We start from the raw sequence: 17,967 nt of genomic DNA, 5'->3' as shown, positions 1-17,967 counted from the left end.
ATTATGTCCTATTTTTACAGCAACATCAATTATTAATATGTATACTTTTGCTGACAGAGGACCACACTAAAAATGTGAGTTTCGTTATCCAGTTCTGGGTCATTAACTGTGAAAAGCTTGTAAATATAATGGTTTATTCACATGGGAAGCCTTCATTAAGATGCATTATTCTACAACTGATGTGGCAGCATTGCATTATCAAGTTCACTGTCTCCATCTAATGTTTGTAATTTGTTTCTAAATGAGTTGCTGTTTGTAGGGCAAGTTAACAAATTTGAATTTCACATGGCCAAAGAAATTTCTTAAAGATGGAAAAATGCTTCTGCCCCCAAGGAAAAGCTATTTATTAGTGCCTTACTGTAGAATGCCTCCCTTTGATTCAGAAGTAGAAACATTAGAGGCGCTTAGAGAAGTGATGTTAAAAATAAATTGGCTTTTGTCTTCCTTAACGTGCACATTAAGCATAGCTGGCTATAAAAACAGCACTCATCATGTTGTCTCAGTATAACTCTTCGGAGCTCTAGAGCAAGCATGTGGGTGCATGCAAAGTTGGTCTGTAATACCAAGATTCACAGGTTCTGCTGGAGCTGTTTAGAACCTTCCACTCACAGCAGCCATGTGTCTTGGCCCTCTTTCTGCCATTTCTCTGCCTATTTTCTCACGCATCTTCAGATGACCAAAGCCCTTTTTGGCCACATGCTTTCTTCAAAGTTCTGCTCCTAGACAGGAGAACACAAACCCCACCAAGGCTGTTAAATAGACTCCATCTCCCTTACAAGACCTGAGAGGTCCTGAAAGAGGAATTTAAGTTCCTCGGTTTTGCAGATGTGTCCTCACTACTGAGTCAGGCTTTGGAACAGCTTGAACTCAAACTGGTGAGCTTTGTGATGACCTGTATTTTTATGACTAGGACAAGAACCCTCTGGTTAAATGAAAAAGCTTAACATGGTTGCTTTCTCCAATTGCAAAGCAAGAAGATGGAAACACTATTTTCTAATTCAGATTACTCATGCTATTCAAAGCTTTTTTTCTCCTCCCTTTTTTTTTTAAAGGTTTTGTCTCAAGCATTCCACACTTTCCATTGCACAGGTTCCCTTAGGACCGTTTCCTTTCATCAGTTTGAGTCTTTCATTTGACAAAAGATGAAAAGCATTTTCCATGAAAATGCATCACAAACACACAATAAACGGTAGAGGACTGATAGCTAAAACAATTCTACAATTATATCGTTTTTAAACTGCTATCATCTGGACATCCTGTTGTATCTCTTCAAATGGAGAGGCCTTCTGCTGCTGTTTGTAAGTGTCTATTTTTAGGTTATGTGGCTAAATTAACTTCCGCACTCAACTTTTATGTGTTTTATCATCATTCCTTAGCTCAGCTCTATCAACTGATTCCTCTTTGTTATCGTTCACATCCATAAGTACGTCTGGATTTCTTCTTATAGGCCAAGGGAACAATTTTTCAGATCGTCTCGGTGTTACTTATTAGCCCATTTACACTTCAGTTCTTTTCATGTTTCCTCGTGTGTCAGCACCTTTTTCCTGCAGTTAATAACCTAAACTGACTGCCTATCATCTTTTTTCTCTATGGTTCTTCAGTCAGTTTTCATGTCCAGCCAGCTTGAATTTGCTTGGAAAGATCTTGAGAGAGACCCAGTTCAATTCATTTTTGTTGGCGTAACTGCACTGATTTCAAAGTAACAGAATGAAAAGTCAGGCGAGTTGTACCTTCACCTGTACTGTTTTATTTAAAAATCAAATATACATGGTGTGATTTTTCACTGCTGTTCAACACTTCCCTCCTCCTCCCCCAGAACAGAAGGCAGCTTTCAGTTCCTTACATGTGTAAGCCTCCTGGTCTTCACCCAAACATGGAGCATTACGTATGTTCCACATTAGGCTGCCATGAATCCTTCAGGAAGAGCAGAGGTGGTTGTGATAAATGAGTCATTTCATGCTCTCCCTCACCCATCTGAGCTGAAGCGCCTTATTGCCAAAACTTTACGCTATAGGAGGAGCCCTTGTTTGGCCATTGCCTGTTCATTGCGAGGCCAACTTCAAAGGATGTCATTTGTTATTAACGTGCATCTCTGTTACTCATCACAACAGCTTGCTAGCCAGCACTGACTCCCACTCGGATCAAGTGTCTTTTCATACCTACCATGTCATACTCTCTTGTTGGCTTCTTTCCAACACCTACTCTCCTCCCTCTGACCCGAGCTTATCTAGCTTCCTAGGTTTGAGCCAGCTCCACTTTCCCTGCAATAGAAGCAATCAAGCAACAGCATATTTCACATCAGCAACAGCCTTTTCCTCCATGTAAATAAACCCTTTTTCATGAGTAATGACTGTATCTTAATCTAGAAAATACTAATAATAAGAAAGGAATAGGTTTGGAAGTGAAGACAGTCTAATGAGAATACAGTCTTATGAGTGTTCTCCCTTCTCTTTCATCCCTTTCTTCTGTGAGTTATTGAAGGTGCGTTATTGAACTCTTCTTGGTAGAAATAGTACCGGTTTGATTGTTGTTTTTTTTAATCAAACAGTCTTCAGAAATGAAAATGAGAAAAATATGCAGGGGAAGTCAACAGAACTTCTTTCTGCAAGATGGTCTACAAGGTTATATCTGTACTTCAGTCTTAGGCCTTTGACTGCAGCTCATACGCTAATATGAGCAGATTTATTGATAACTGTGTGAAGCTGAGACGGGTAGCTGCACAAATATTTCTTCAGGTCCTTGGCTGGATTTTGCAGACTTGGGCATATTCTGTAGCTCTGTAACTGTCAGCACCTGAGCCAGCCAGTTTAGAGCTACCTGGACTGTGTCCACACCAGCTTTATACCTCTGGACTCGTGTAGACGTAGTCTGTGTTAGTTCACTAAGAGATAAGGATTTCTTACTTCTGGTCTTGCTCATGGGCACAAGTTCTTACAAGTTCAGACATTCCTTACCTTGTCTGGCTTCGATTTTGATGATGAAAGATAGGCTGGTAGCAAATACACAGTGACTGATAGCTAACCATTGTAGGCTCCCTCAGGGGTCACGGGAGATCAGTTCAGAGGAGGAGCTGAGCAGAGGATGAAGGTTCAAGGACAGCTAAATGAGTCTATCCCGTCTGTGCCACCACACTGGCTGTCCTGCTATGTTGCTCCTGTCACACACACTCGCTGCTTTCCTTGCAATAGCTCTGGCACTCCGGTGCCTCCTTGGTTGGCCGATTCACCTCATTGTGCTGGGAGAGAATTAACCTGAGGTAGGGGGAAGAAGGAAAAAAAGATAAAGAGGATTATTTTCCACTTCTCAGAGAGCTGAACTGGTTCACTGCAGGGTCAGCTGAGTGCCAGAGCCTGTGCAAGAAAAGGGAGGGACCACACATCCAGCAGCAGGGTGGAGGCAGAGGTACTGCCCCCTTCCATCGTCAATAAGCTGTTAATTTGATGAGCCATCTCATGAAACCTCACCCTTAACCATTCAGGTTCATCCTCCAGAGGAACCTCTCTTTCTCGGTTGACTGCAGGTGCCCTTCCTCAGCAGGCTGGCCCCGGTAAGCTAGTGATAACATTGGGTCTGTCTCACACTGAGCTGCCTCACACCCAGAGGAGATGGGAGAGGCCTTTTCTGGCCACTAGAAAGCCTTCAGCTTTCAGCACCAATAGCTTTGCTCATGGAAATACTCTTCCATTCTCTTTCGCTTATTCCCAAATTTCTTCCTGGTATCACCTTTCTTCTCATATTGCTGACAGGAACTGCTGAAGAACGTACTTCTAAATAAACCAAGCCTTCCTCCCGCCCTTCCCCGGTGAACATCTAGTTAGAAAATCCAGTAGGTTGTCCTCTATGCTGTAACACAGAATCTGTTCACAGACTTGACAGTGATAATACATGCAGACAGAAAAATCACGTTGACCCTGGCTGGCTCATCTACTTCATAGCAGCACTGGTACCAGTACCTCTAGACAATAGTATTCTGATGGGAACTTCTAAGAAAAGCAGTCTCTCGAGCATTACTGTAGTGAAGCAGATAGGTGAGTGTGAAAGTGCCTAAGGGAAGTGGACTTTGTGTCTAGAGCATGAACTGGAAAGCAGGCCTCACAGGTTCTCCTCTAGTTCGCAAGCAAAGGAGCATTGAGAAAGTAGCATCGCATGTACTAGAAATGGCTGTCCTGAGTTTCCTTTGACATTAAGAAAGGGGCCACTGGGAATTTAAGGTGAAATACAAGTAAATAGTTGTTAATAGCAGTCATGCCATACTTGAAAATAGTTGCTGTTGAAGATTGGAAGTGCTTAACTTCTGTGGAAACTGAGAAAGGAGTGAAGGCAACATCTTAGGGTGATATACCCAGGAACGGAGCATGTAGAACTGCCTCTCAAAAGCACGCTGCTCTCCTCATTTCCTTCTGAATAGTTTCTCACCGGTGGCCTTGACCAATTCCTTTTCCATGGTGCGAGTCACAGTGCAGATGCAGGGAAGGCAGTGAATTGCTTTCCTGAATGGGGCCTCTGCGCTTACTTTGGACAGCGTGCAAACCCACGGTGTATATTTTGAAACTAAATTTGCTTGGCACTTGTTAGTGATTTTTGGAACCTGGTCCAAGCTTGGAAAAACACCGAATAGCAGATCTTAAATATAAGCTAGGCAAACTTTCTGATAGAAGCTTTTTTGCCTTTGCAGGGGTCCTTTAGAATTCTCACTTGGAGCACACTAGAAAATACATCACCAGAGCAAAGAGAATTTCAGCTCTAAATTCGTCTATGTGCTAGCGTAGAGACAGTTTCTATAGATTCTGATGGTGGAAGAACAGAGCAGGAAGGCCCAGTTTACTTCAACTCAAACTAGCAAAGTCCTGGGCTTTTCTTCACATGTGCTGCCACCTATATGTGAGATGGTCACTAACTTTGAAGAGTAAAACACATTGCATTACATAACTGGATTATCCTCTCTTCCATTCATTCTTCTGCTAATTGATTCTTGTGTTCAACATACTTAACACATTGTACAATAGTGTATTTTCCACATATATGGAAAATATATTTTTTCTAGAATTGCAAAATTAGTCAGAGCTAATTTACAAATTAATTTTTAAAATATGTTTTCTTCCTTACAAGTTAGGAATACTGTATAAAACAGTGGGAACATCTTAATTTTATCAGTCATTGTAATCAAGAAAATACAAAGTTTCAGACCACCAGTACAGATAATATTTTTCATGCTTCTGTATTTGCATACCAGAAAGACTTTCGTTTTCACCTGTCTTAACATACACATGTAAAATCAATGGGGAAGCAGAATTCATTATTGTAGGGCTTTAAACTGGCTTGTAGAACCTTCTTGCCAAGGTTATCAAATCATGGGAAACTTGGGCAGCTATAATTTTTATTACAGTGTTTGAGGGCTTATTTATTCTTTCATATATATATAAATATTTATATATTTTGTTCCTCAAGGGAAGCTGATTTCCGAAAGGAATATGACCAGCTGCAACAAAATACCAGGAAACCACTGACCAAACAGTGCATATAAAAAATTAAGTGAACAAATTAAAAACAATACTGCCTAATTAAAAAGTACCAATGGGAAGTCCAAACATTTGAAAATTCAATTAAAAATCTCTGGCACCCTTCTGACATGGATAAAGTTGGCATTTGCAGAACAGCAGCTTTCTCACCTGTCTCATTGAGATCCCAGGATCCCACGCTGGAAGGGTTGTTTTTGTACATTGCAATGTTGTTAATTAATGCTGAAACGCTAACAATAGACTATTGTGTGCGTCCAGGCGCTTTTTATGAGCACAGGGTTTTTTCTTGGCTTCCCACAAATAAAATAAGGTTTAAGCTCAGATTCACTGTCAAGCTGGCATTCCAGGCTCTATTAATTTTCTGTCATTCAGACCTGTTGTTGTGAACTGTGTTCTCCCCTTGTCATTTTCAGTGCCCACCTCCTCACTTCCAGACAACAAGTACTTCGCTGATACATGCCAGGAAAGTGAACACCCTGCAAGGTGAGGTCCAGCAGAGACAGGAGGAGGAGTATCAGAAAGCCTTGGTAAATATCAAAGATAGGCTGAAAGAAATGGAGGGGTGCCACATCAAAGAAACTCTCCAGTATCAGATCCGCCAGTGTTTCATCGAGAGCCGGTAAGAAGAGATAAACACCTGCCCCTTAAAGAATCCATTTGCCCCAGAGTGCCTATTTTGCAATTCTTACAAAAGCCAAAGGCTCACATCTATAGTTGTCTCAGGAAGTTTACTTTAGCTGAAGAAGTTTGAGACTGGTAACTTTAACCCAGCAATACTGTAAAGCCACATACTAAGCCATATAGACTGGTTGCCTGATAGGGGTCATTTTTCCGGAATCTAGCCCGTGCAATAGGTTAGTATGTAAAATTAAATTGAGAAGCAGGGTCCCAGGATTCACCAGCCAAGGTTCAGCTGCTCTGGATGAGATCACTTTTGTGTGATCACAATGTTTTTATGTATTGAGCTGATAGGTGATGTTGCAGGCCTCACATTTGCCTTGTGGACCTGTGTCATGTCCATTAATCATTCAGCTGTTTTTTCAGGATGGTAGACCTGCCTTTGAGGGTGCAGTTTCCAGTTAGAAACACAATTGCATTCTGATAAAATCCTGCTCTTAAAAGGATCCTTGTTCTCATTTATTCCTTGACCACTTTAATCAGATTTTGGTGGCTATACAATAGCAATTGTGCATGTAAAAAACAAAAAACAAACCCCATAAAAATAGCACACTGATGGGTTCTCTTCTTTCTTGTAATTTTGCCTCTTATCTAAATTTGAGACCCTAATATATTTTTACCACATCTAGCTCTCCTTCAAAAAGAATTCCTGGGTCTGCAAAACCTCAGTTATTACAAAGCACTTCCTCAGTCCCTAAATTAACCCTGTTCTCAGGTAACAGGTCCAGCCTGCCCAGTTCTTGAGCTGCCATTTCCTGCCTCTTTCCACAACTCCCAGTGTGTTCAGAGGTACAGAAAGATCTTATTTCCTGTGCTGAATATTACTAGTCTAATAGTAATTCTCTAATGTAGGATAATCATGTCCTATTAGCTTGACTCTAGAGCATGCGGAGAACTAGCTGAAACATCATGTGAACCGAGAGCGACATTTCTTTAGTAGAGAAAAAGCAATGTCCCAGGGGATAAGGCTGAGCCATAAACCTCCTTAGAAAGGATAGTTATGAGGTAGTAAGTCAAACCCATCCCATCAAGGCACGAACAGCAGAGCAAACCAGAGAGCCCAGTCAATCCAAATGATCATTTGGAGGACGCTGAAACCAACGTTCAATCAAGGCAGGCAAAGAGGAATGGCTAAATGGGCTGATCATCAGAACCCTTGCTACCTAATTTATAAGCGAGCTCTATCTCATAGAAGCTGGTCAGTATGAACTACTCTGAAGACATAAGGGGGGGGGGGGGTATAACGGCTTAGGCCTTCTTATACAGTAGTCTTCACAAGTGAAAGGGGACCCCATTGTTAAATTTAGGTCCCAGGGGTGCCCACAGGCCCAACTTTAGGTGAGACTTCTATTTTGCAGAACTGTAGACAGACATAGTCAGCATCCCAGTATATAAATACACAGTTAAACTTAAGTTATAAGGAGTTCTTTAAGTGCCCTCTAAGTTACCTGATGGCAGAGACACAGTGACAGGCAACTACAGGCCCTAACTTCCTATTCCTGACTTGCTGCAGCTAAAGCAGTGTGTGCGATTATACTATTTGTTACTCCCTTCTTCTAAATTAACAGTCCCTCCTCATTTCTAAAAATCAGTAAGGCACCTTTCAGCCAAGACTAGACAGCTCTCATTGATAAAAGCCATTCTAGTGATTTAGCAGCGTGATAGATGAAATCCGGCCCCCAGTGAAGTCAGTGGGCAAGCTGCCATCAGCTGCAGCAAAGCCTGGACATTACCCAATACTTTAGTTCATTTGTACCTGGCTGAGTGATGCATGGGTTTTTAGGACTGAGACAAGCCAGGGGAAGCTGCCTGCCATCTTGCTCTTCATGGGAGGCCTCCATTTAACTGACCAAAAGACCTTTCCCCACAGACACATTCACTTGCATCCAAAAGAGGTAAAAGAAAAATCAGCGAATTTCTACACATGGGAAGCATGTGTGTCACACAGAGCCAAGCTTTCGGCATGGTGCATGCCAAAGACGCTCCAGAATGCTAGCCGGAGTTGCGCCCCAGTCCCTGCCTGGCTTGCTGAACAGTGGCCCAAGTCTGAAGTGTCAAGATTCACATTAATTATTACCTGCCAGGGTATACTTTGGCTCTCCATTAAGTCTGTCTGCAAGATCAACATCTAAATGCAGCTTATAAATTATTCTTTAACTAGACTTTTTGACAAGCGTTTACCATTTTCCATAGTCTATTAAATAAACAGATAGCTAAAAGGGAACAAAGATCCTTTTCAATGAATTTTGCTGTATACACTAAAAAAATAAATGCAAACTTATGCTTCCCTTCCACACTTTATCCTTCAAATGGAAAAGGATGTGATCAGAAATACAATTAGCAGGTGTTGTCTTTCAGCATAGCTGCTATCAGGTTACAAAAACAATGAGCACATATTAAATTTCTCCACTTGTAAGAAGCAGGACTGCTATAAATATTTACCACTTTCTCTGCAGAGGAGAACAGGCATAGCTTCAGTGATTTCAGAATCTTAAGACAACTTCTTAGGAAGATGGAAGTTCTGAAAAAGCAAAACAAAGCAAAACCCAAAGGAACAGATTAAATGAAAAAGTTCCAGTTGCTTATAGCAGTCCCACTGCAGAGAACACAAAATGTTTTTAATATAAACGCTCTGTATTTCGTAACTCTACTGTCCACCGTTCTGTTCATCTGTACTGACTTTTGCAAAGCTGTTCTTATTTGGCTGGCAGATTATTTACATAAAGCTTTCCAGATTCTGTTTTGTCTGGTCCCCGTGTAACACACTAGAAAAGATTTTTTTGAAAGCTTGAAAGAGTTTTTTTTTAAAAAAAAGCACCATGCAGTATACCTACAGGCCTCCCTTTTGTCAAGGGAGCCATGTGATTTGTAGAACAGGAATACAAATGCTCAAAAATTAACAGTTACTGTAATTACATACCTCTGAGTTAGTCTTGATTTCAGTCACAACTCCCACAGATTCCACCCATTTCATTGATATCAGAGTTTTATAATAAAATACAGCAATTGCATAGTTGGGGTTCTAGTTACTATTTTCCAGTACTATTCCAGACCAGAGACATTTTTCTCTAATTTCACATATAGGGTTTTGCACTGCATATGCAAAACCTGTCATCTTTCTCTTCTCTGCCCTTTACCCACCGAGAAGTACATACCAACAGTCCCCAAATTACAAACCTTGCTTAGATTCATGCCTAAACAGGAGGGGGGGAAAAAAGTGTGTAGGTGGGAGCATCCATTATTACATAGAACAATATAGTACTATCTTTGCGTAAGAAAAGTCCTTTCGTACAGAAATCAATACAAAGAATCAGAAATCAAGATGAGGTTTTTTTTACTACAGATAGCCTCCAGAGTCACAGGGGAGAGCCTAATGCACAGGCTTTGCTGTAATGTATCTTATACCCTCTAGCTGTAACAAATTATGCTCTGAATTTCTTGGAGGATTTATATGCCTCTACTCAGTGCTCTGGGGAGCATTTCATCAGTGGCATTGCTGACCTAATAACAGGGGATCTAAGTAATAGCAACTTTTATGTACGTTGTACGTTATTCCCATAGATTTGGGGATTGGTTTTCTGGAAGGAGGAGGAGGCAAGGGGTAAATGTGCTTTCATAATAGGTTTACACTTTACTGATTAGCTTTGAACGATCTTCTTGCTCTGCCTGCTGACTTGAGTACTGTCAGAAAAAGAATCAGCCAAGCTTCATGGTGAGTGAATGAGACTCCTTCTGAAGCAGGGGGTTCCTGTGCTTTATTTATTCATTTTGAACATTCCTGACAGCCAGCCCAGACTTTGATGAGAGGAAAGGAGAAAGAAATAGGAAGTGATCGTGTTATATTTTCCCTTTTCACAAGATTGTTTTGTTGAGCTGAGTTTACTGCCAATAGGCTTGTTCATGGGACTCCCTAGGTAGTGGGGGGGGGGGGGGGAGATGAAGAAGCAAGAGGAAGATGAATGGAGAAAGAGGTTTTGCACTGAAACCTCCACAGAATAGGGAAAGCATTCATTTGTGTCAGGCACTGCCTGTATTGCATTTCACACTCTGTACACACTGCTCTTTATGAAGTTTATATTAACATATGTGAAAGTTGCCAAGCAATCCATCAGCAACTGAAGTCTTGCCAACAGGACAGAGATAGATTACACCTCGGCAACGCCAAGCAGCGACACTCCTGCCTCACCCCATACTATCAGCTCTGATTTGGAGGAGCTGTTGCTGCAGGTCCATCCGGACTTGTGTTCTTTTTTCAGTCCTGTCTGGCTTGTTGTACATGCCCTCAGTCTGCCAGAAGCGCTTTCAAAGTAACCCAGGAGTATGGAATGCGCTCTCTATGCAATATGGCAACAGTTCACAAAGCAGCTGATAGTAAAAGTGCTTGATAACCAGGTTTTAGCGCAGTAAACCCACAATGAAAAGCAGTTCTCAAAGAGCAAGCTCCATAGGACACAACCAAAGAGAGACAATGCCAGCTCCTTAATCATAGTCCTTTCTGGACGATGCCCCAGAGCTCTTGAACATGCATTTCCTCCTACCCTGGTGCCGCTGCAAGGGCATTTCTCTTGTAGGAACCTACTGTAGAGTACCTCTCCGCTAGCTGGTATTTTATATTCAGCACAGACAGGAGTTGCTTCCTACAGGGGCCACTTACAGGTGGGTGATGAACCGCTCTTTTACCTAATCTATATTGTCAGTATGCGTTTCCCCTGTCATCATTAAAGGATTGTCATGCATTTGCAAGCCACTTGTATGCAACATTCCACTCGGGATCAAAAACTACCAGCTGGATAGAGAAGCAGCTGTGACCTCAAAGTCATACACTCTTTACTCTTTTACTTTGGTGCAATTTACCTCTAGAGGAAGGAAATCAGGATATTCTGCATTTAGGGATAAATAAGGGGCTTTTCTGGCAGTTCCACCATATGAGGAAGAGCTGAGCTAAATTAGGAAGAGGGTTATATCTGCAACAGTTTTCTCCTGTCCTTTTCTGTTCTTTGGTGTTCAGTACATCCTCTCCCATCCACTTTGTGCACTGAAACCTATACAAACCAAATTCTTTAGGGAATATCACAAAATAGGTAGAGACATCTTAGCCTCCTCTAGATCTCTGCAGCCAGTCTGGGTTGCGTATCTTTTCTGAATCATCTCACTTTGCTCAGGAGAGTGAAGACAAGCTCTGAGTTGTGGAAATGAAGCACTAAAAGAGGATGGGCACAGGCTTGCAGTCCTCTTCTACATAGATACTTTTAATGTGTACTTTTGCAGGAAGACAAAGAACCAGTAAGCGGGCATATTTGCTGAATACTAGCTGATATGAAAGCTTTAACATTGTTCTTTCATCAAGCCTGCAGTTAACAGGAAAGCAAGCTCAGGAAAAGCTAATAAGCGTACTCAGAAATAAGAAAGCTAAAAACCGTTTCCAGGAAGGAGCTATTCTTGTTCGTCTCTAAATCAACATCAAGTGATGCAGAATTGTTGGCATATTCCATGTTGGGACAGGACCTGTCTTTTACAAAGACTCCAAGAAAGGGACAAGAAGAGATGAAGTCTATTTTCTGTTTCAACAGTTTAACCTCTGTTTTCAGATAGAGGCAAGTAACAGCTTCAGATTTTGCAAAGGCAGCAATCGCTACATCGTAATAGTTAGTACTAGCACAAAATGTTCTCTGCCTGCCTCTCTCCAATGCCAAAAGGCCGTGCAGCAGGAACAGCTTACATTTAGCATTGATCTTCCTGGACATGGCTCAGCCTGCACCCAAATGTTTAACTGTACCTCATGCAGGCATTCAAAGCTAGTCTTAAAATCCAACAGGATCAACACAACCATGACAGCGCATAGCTCCAGCAGCAAAATCTGCCCAGGACCTTACATAAATGTTCTGGCAGCTAGTCCATGCTGAGCTCCTTGCTGCAAGCAGCTACCCACCACTGTTTGAATCCAAGCTGGCTAGTTCAGAGTACATCTGTGGGAACTAAAATCCTGCCTTTGGGCTCCAGGGTAAGACAACCTCTAAGAGTGATTAATTAACATAATTAGGAGCTGTAAACATTAATGGATAATATTCAGGCCTTTCCTAACACATTCTTAAAGCTTCCACTGAGTAGTTATCTCTTGACTAATTTTGGCAGACATCTTTAGGGCTAGAGGGAGCAAGAGAAAGGAATGCAAATGCATCACTGGCTCACCAGAGGAGTAGCCAGAACAAATAGCCCACCGGGTTTCTTTGAACAGAGGGAAAATAAGTTATCATAAACAAGAAGAATACTTGTGCATTGGGGTGCCGTGGAGAGCTGAGGATTAAATAGCAAGATATTCTCAGGAACAAGGTGTTGAAGGAGCCAGAACTATAGCCCACTATTCTACAAAATGTTTTCTCATCATTTGCCATCAACTATCTAGATTTGACAGCTATTAAAAAAAAAACCCTTCAGTCCTTTCTTCTTGCTTGTGGGAACACCTCTAACCGCATTGTCCTCTTTTAAAAGTGTGAGCCCCTGTAATTCCAAAGGAGGGACAACTTTTATTAAGTCCATCTGCAGTTAATCTACTTTATTGGGTATCCATGGATTTACAGGAGGCAGGGGACACCTCTGGAAGCTTCTGTGCAGTGGCAGAAGTTGCCTACTTCAGTGCACACTAAAAATTTATGAGTGTGCTGACATTAATGGAGGCGGCTTGATGGCTTTTGGGGGGATCAGCCGGAAGCCCCAGATCTATACATTTTTCATACTTGGTGAAACACAGATAAATCTTGGTGGCATGTGTCTGAAACAGTAAGACCAGTTGAACCCTAGTGTCAGGTCCCCAGAGAGGCATTGCTATCAATGGTTCTGCTTTCTAAATCATCTCCAACTCTGAAGTATGTTGCTTTCCCATTTTTGTAAGACTTTCTTCAATTTATCAATTTAATCATTTTTACACAATGATTAAAAACATATGCAAAGGACTTAATTTCTTATTTTAAGTGAACTATCAAAAGTTGAAACGATCAAAGGCTAAAAAGATTAAACTATCTTAGGTGCAAAACAACATTTCCAGGAGTTTTCAACATAACAGATCATCCTCATGAACTATGATTTAGTCACCAAATGAGCCAACACTGTGTATAAATACATCCACACTAGCTTGTGGAAGGTTTCAGACATGCACTTCTAAACTTATATGCATCAGCTTTCCGAACTGTACTCTTCCCTTCTAGGTAGACTTTCAGATATGTTAAGTCACAAGAGCCATTGGTGATAAGTGATCTTCACTGAGCGACCTCTGCTTTCCCTGATAGTTTGCTTGGTGACTTCCTGTTCTTGAAAACGGGGTCAGACCCTGATATTATCTAACACAAGGAAGTCCTTATTCTAAGCAAATCCCCACTGACTTCTATAGAAGGGTTCATGAGCAAGTTGATCAAAATCATGGCCGTTTCAAGGGCATTACAGACAAAAGCACATCCTCTTGCTCCCCAGGGACGTAGGTCACCACGAGTGCAAGACAGAGAAAGTCGTATCAGCGCCACAGAAAGCTCAACACCTTGCAGGAGTGCTCAAAACAAACATCTGCAGGCACATGTTTGTCTTTTCATCAGGCATGATTTGCATTGCACACCTCTTGCAATGCATGCATATAAGTTACTGACTAGTGGCATTAAAAGCTCATTCAGATTTGAAGTCACACATTAGCAAAGCCATAATGAGCATAGCTCTTCTTCAGACCAGTCTCTACTCCACTTTTCTTCTCAGCCTATCTGTTCCTAAACTACTTTGCCCAGAAAGACTAAAATATTTTCCCCACCTCATTTCACAGTCCCAGTTTTTATCTCTGCAGTTTTCACCTGTGAAGCTCTTAACTACGCCAGTGAGTATAGACTTAGTGGTACATTAGAGCAGGCACTGATAGATGAGAGAGAAAGCAGGCATTGCAACACATTGCTTTCCCCAGTGTTGCCTATGATTTGGCTTTCTAGATCCCATTTTTGGGTGCATGATTCTTCCAGATACTTCACAGGGGACCATAGCCTCCCAATTACAGGCCAGGTTTCAGCAGAGGGCCTAAAAGTTGGGCAGTGCAGTGCTGGCATGGATTCCCTTCATAGAGGGAATGTGTAGTTCTGCACATTCAAAAAGGATATCTCTTTTATTCTTGCTTTCTCATTCCTAAGAGCTTAACATAGTTAACACAGGAGTAAAATAGATGCAGTCAGTAGGGCCAAAGCAGTAACTCTCAGCACACAGATTCTGTGTTACTGCTGCTGTTGGGCAAGGAAAAATTAGAGGCTTTAAAGCACAGACTTAGCACAAGATAAGGTTGCTCTTTGTCCTATCGTCCTAGTCGCTTTTAGCACTATTATTACAGGCGTACCCATCTTTAGCACTGTTATGTAGGACGAATTCCTGGCTTCATTTGCTTTCTGCTTTTCTATTTGTAGAATCAGATATTCCAGTAGCAACACTGACCATTAAAGCAAGTTTAGGGTCATTCCTTCTTCTACGTTACCCAGAAGGCTGAAAGCGACTCACACATACCCTGGAGTCTGTTGACCATGAGCCTAAACCTCCTGCTTAGCATTAAAGCTCCTAAAAAAAAAAGTTTGCTCCTTTATATGGCTAAAAACCTGGAATCTGCTAAAGCAAATAGCATTGCTCTGAGTTTGCCCCATTTGCAACTTATTAATTATTTTTCTAAAGTAGGCATATCTATCTACAGTAATGCTTAGGATTAGAAGTTAAAAATGCTAGACATTACTGACATAGTGCAACAGATCCCCCACTGACATTCTCAAGGACACATCCGAAACATTAGATTTATTTGTTGTCATAGATACTTATGCAGAGCCAAACACCAGTAAGATTCAGAGCCTCACACTTGCCAGCAGCTTATTATAATACAGCTCTACATGTTTTAAAGTCTGAATTGGGCTTTTTCTGGGAAATGCTGCAGTAGTGGCCTGTTCAATGGATGCATCAGGTCACCACTCTGCCACACTGCATTTTTTTTAATCCTTTTTTCAAGCAGAGACCCAAGACAGCAGACAGGATTTCTGAATGCAGGAGCAGGCAAATGGGGTGTTCAACACCGATATCTGGGGCCGAATTTCACCTCAGACTTCATTTCTGCTCCAGTAATCCAAGTCAATGCCTACTATGCTTGGCCTAGAAGGCTCTGCTCTACCATCTGATCTACTCCTGTGCTCTTTTGGGGCCCTAAAGGGGCTTTGACCATAGTGTAGTCCTAACAAATGAGAAAAAGAAGGGAAAGAAAACTCAAAGGGAAGGAGGGAACCTAGCCCAGCAAGTTTTCCCACTTCACTCTGTGAGAGTAAGAGGTATCTTCTCTAGCAAGTTAGCATGAGAGCAGGTAGAGGAATCAGTTTTCCCTCTTCTCCCTATCCCATGGCAGAGGGAAAAAGAGGGAATGAAAGTATGCTGGGACACAGGAACAAGGACCAGGCAGAGAAAAAAGAATCAGGAGCCCCATTGGTGCCTGGGTGACAGGGCAGAGAGGCACCAAGGAGCCAGTGGCTGACAGAGGAGAGGTATTTAAGAGTGATTCTGGGAAGAGAAGAACTAAGACAGCTTACAAGTAGGGAGAATAAAAGTGAACAGAGAGCACTGAACAGTGGTTTCCAAACTACAGCCCTTGCTCCACAGAACGATCTCTTTGGAGAAGCAAGCAGAGGCAGAGAGAAATAAATTTTCACACTTAGCTCTGCAGAGTGCGAAGAAGAAAGGAGGCAAGCGGGGAAAAAAAATGTGACATGGTCTGATACAAGAATCGGCACAAAGGGCTAGCAGAAACAGTCACAAGGAACTAGAGAGGCAGAATCAGAAAAGGAAGGATGAAAGAAGCATCTATGTGACAAAACATAAGTCAGTTTGAAAAATAGACAGTTAGAACCAAAGACCGATGGAAAATGTGAAACACCCAATGTAAAGACAGAAGAGTAGCCCCCAAATGCATATCTCAGCAAGCAGGCTTGGATAGAAATATATTTAAAACAAGACTTGATTGACTACAGCTTAGAGATCGGGTTTGACTATGGAGAGGATAAAGGCATCTAAGATCTGATTGGGAACATAGCTATGAATGACAGGCCTGTTATTCTTTCTTGCACAAGAAGAGGGATATGTTTAGTTTTGAAATACAGTTGTTTCACTGTTTTCACTGACAGAGGGCTTTTGGAAGTTTACACACTGGGGAGCATAGCAGCAGAGTGTCGATGGGAAATACAACTGATTGAGGGCATTGTGGTTTCAGTATGCCAACATGTTTATTTAAAAAGTTGTTGCCAAGTTACCAAAGCGCTGAACTTCAAGTGAATTCCACGCTCAGGAGACTTGCATCATCTAGCACAGAAAATCTACGGTTCTGCTGGAAATCAGTGTAACATCTACCACACTGCTGAGAGAGCTTCCACTTTAGTCTCATTTCTACTTGCCCTTCCTTGTCTGTACCTTGGATAAGACACCCTATCTCTTTTTCAAGGCAAATATCAAAATACACAGCTAGACTCAAACTCAACTGCCATAAGATACCACTAAGATTGAGAGCTCAGCTTCAGTAAAAGTCAGTAGGTACTTAGGTGGTTAATAAAATACCCAGAGGCATTTAAAAAGAGTAAGAAAGAGCTTCTGCCCTACAATTTGGGGCATAAGCCAAATTCCAGCAGAGTTAAGCAGAAATGGTGGGAAGGTGAAAGGGGAAAGGACACAGGAGGCAGAAGCAGTTTGTCCCATGAGCCTCTGGCTCTCTGTTGTGAAATAACTGGTATAGGGTCCAGGTGAGAGCGATGCACTGACTGCAGTCCCAGGGTTGGTAAGCACATCAAGGGCACATGCGACAAGACATCTTTTCTCCTTTGAGCAGATGGTTTCCCTTGAGAGCACCCAAATTCCCCTTTGCTGCATGGTTTGGCAAGCATTTAGGTAAACTCTGCCCAGTATGAGGTTAGTATTAACTTTGGCCCTCCCAAATCCCATACTCAGATTGAATCTCAACTTAACGCTGAAAGAGTTTGAAGATAGTATTTCTATGGGTGGAACAAAGACTTGCCTGAAACCTGAGTCTCATCTACTCCTTCCAGAATCAATATGTTTCAATTTTACTGAAAATTTCAGTGTGGGGGAAGATTAGTCAGACTCCATCAAGCAGGTTGTTTTTATTATCCAGGTCAGAGTCCATGGCTTCTAAGCCATGCTGCATTTCAGGCCTGCGCAGATGCAACAGAAAATTATTTGTAGTAATTTACCTTAAACACACCCTGCTATTAGCATTCACAAACTAGCATTGTGCCATGTCAAGCATCCTTAGGACTTAGGCAACTGCACTATTAAGAGTTACCATCCCCGGGCTGAATGAGGGAGACTTAACAATGCATGTAAGAGGGTTGCCAGATCTTGCTAGGTTCTGCTTATACAAAATATGGTATCAGCATAGTCCCATTTACTAATATACCAAACAATACGTAATGGATTGTTTCACTTGGGCAAAGAGCAAACAAACACAGATACCCAGCATCAGTACTTACTGGGATATTTGTGTAATATCAGGAAAATGCATCACCCCTAGCTAAAACCTGTTCACAAACTCCCCCTCTCCTTTTAGTCTCTCACTGATGCAGTAATCCTTTGGTGGCTTATTTTCTATTCCCCATCACTGGCTCATTCCTGCAGATTTTTCTGGAAAGTGTATAATCCAGCAACTAATTGTAAAGGTATTGGTTTAAAGTGGGGTTGTAAGATACAGGCTGCAGTGTGTGTAGCTGCAGGAGTCCTT

The 17,967-nt window shown here is 41.8% G+C and overlaps 1 protein-coding gene across 4 annotated transcripts in view; it reads left to right on the top strand.

Moving 5' to 3' along the window:
* Positions 1–17,967, top strand: part of IQCA1 (IQ motif containing with AAA domain 1) — a 115,017-nt gene that overhangs the window by 24,845 nt on the left and 72,205 nt on the right. For all 4 annotated transcript variants that reach the window (XR_011141769.1, XM_068947778.1, XM_068947777.1 and 1 more), the window contains exon 6: positions 5,933–6,138. Coding sequence is in view for 3 of the 4 variants with exons in the window: in XM_068947778.1 (XP_068803879.1) it covers positions 5,933–6,138 (206 nt within the window). In the remaining variant the exon portion in view is untranslated. The remainder of the gene's footprint in view (positions 1–5,932; positions 6,139–17,967) is intronic.

Source organism: Struthio camelus, chromosome 6, assembly GCF_040807025.1.
Source record: "Struthio camelus isolate bStrCam1 chromosome 6, bStrCam1.hap1, whole genome shotgun sequence".
NCBI classification, from domain to species: domain Eukaryota; kingdom Metazoa; phylum Chordata; class Aves; order Struthioniformes; family Struthionidae; genus Struthio; species Struthio camelus.
This window is presented reverse-complemented; position numbering and strand designations above follow the sequence as displayed.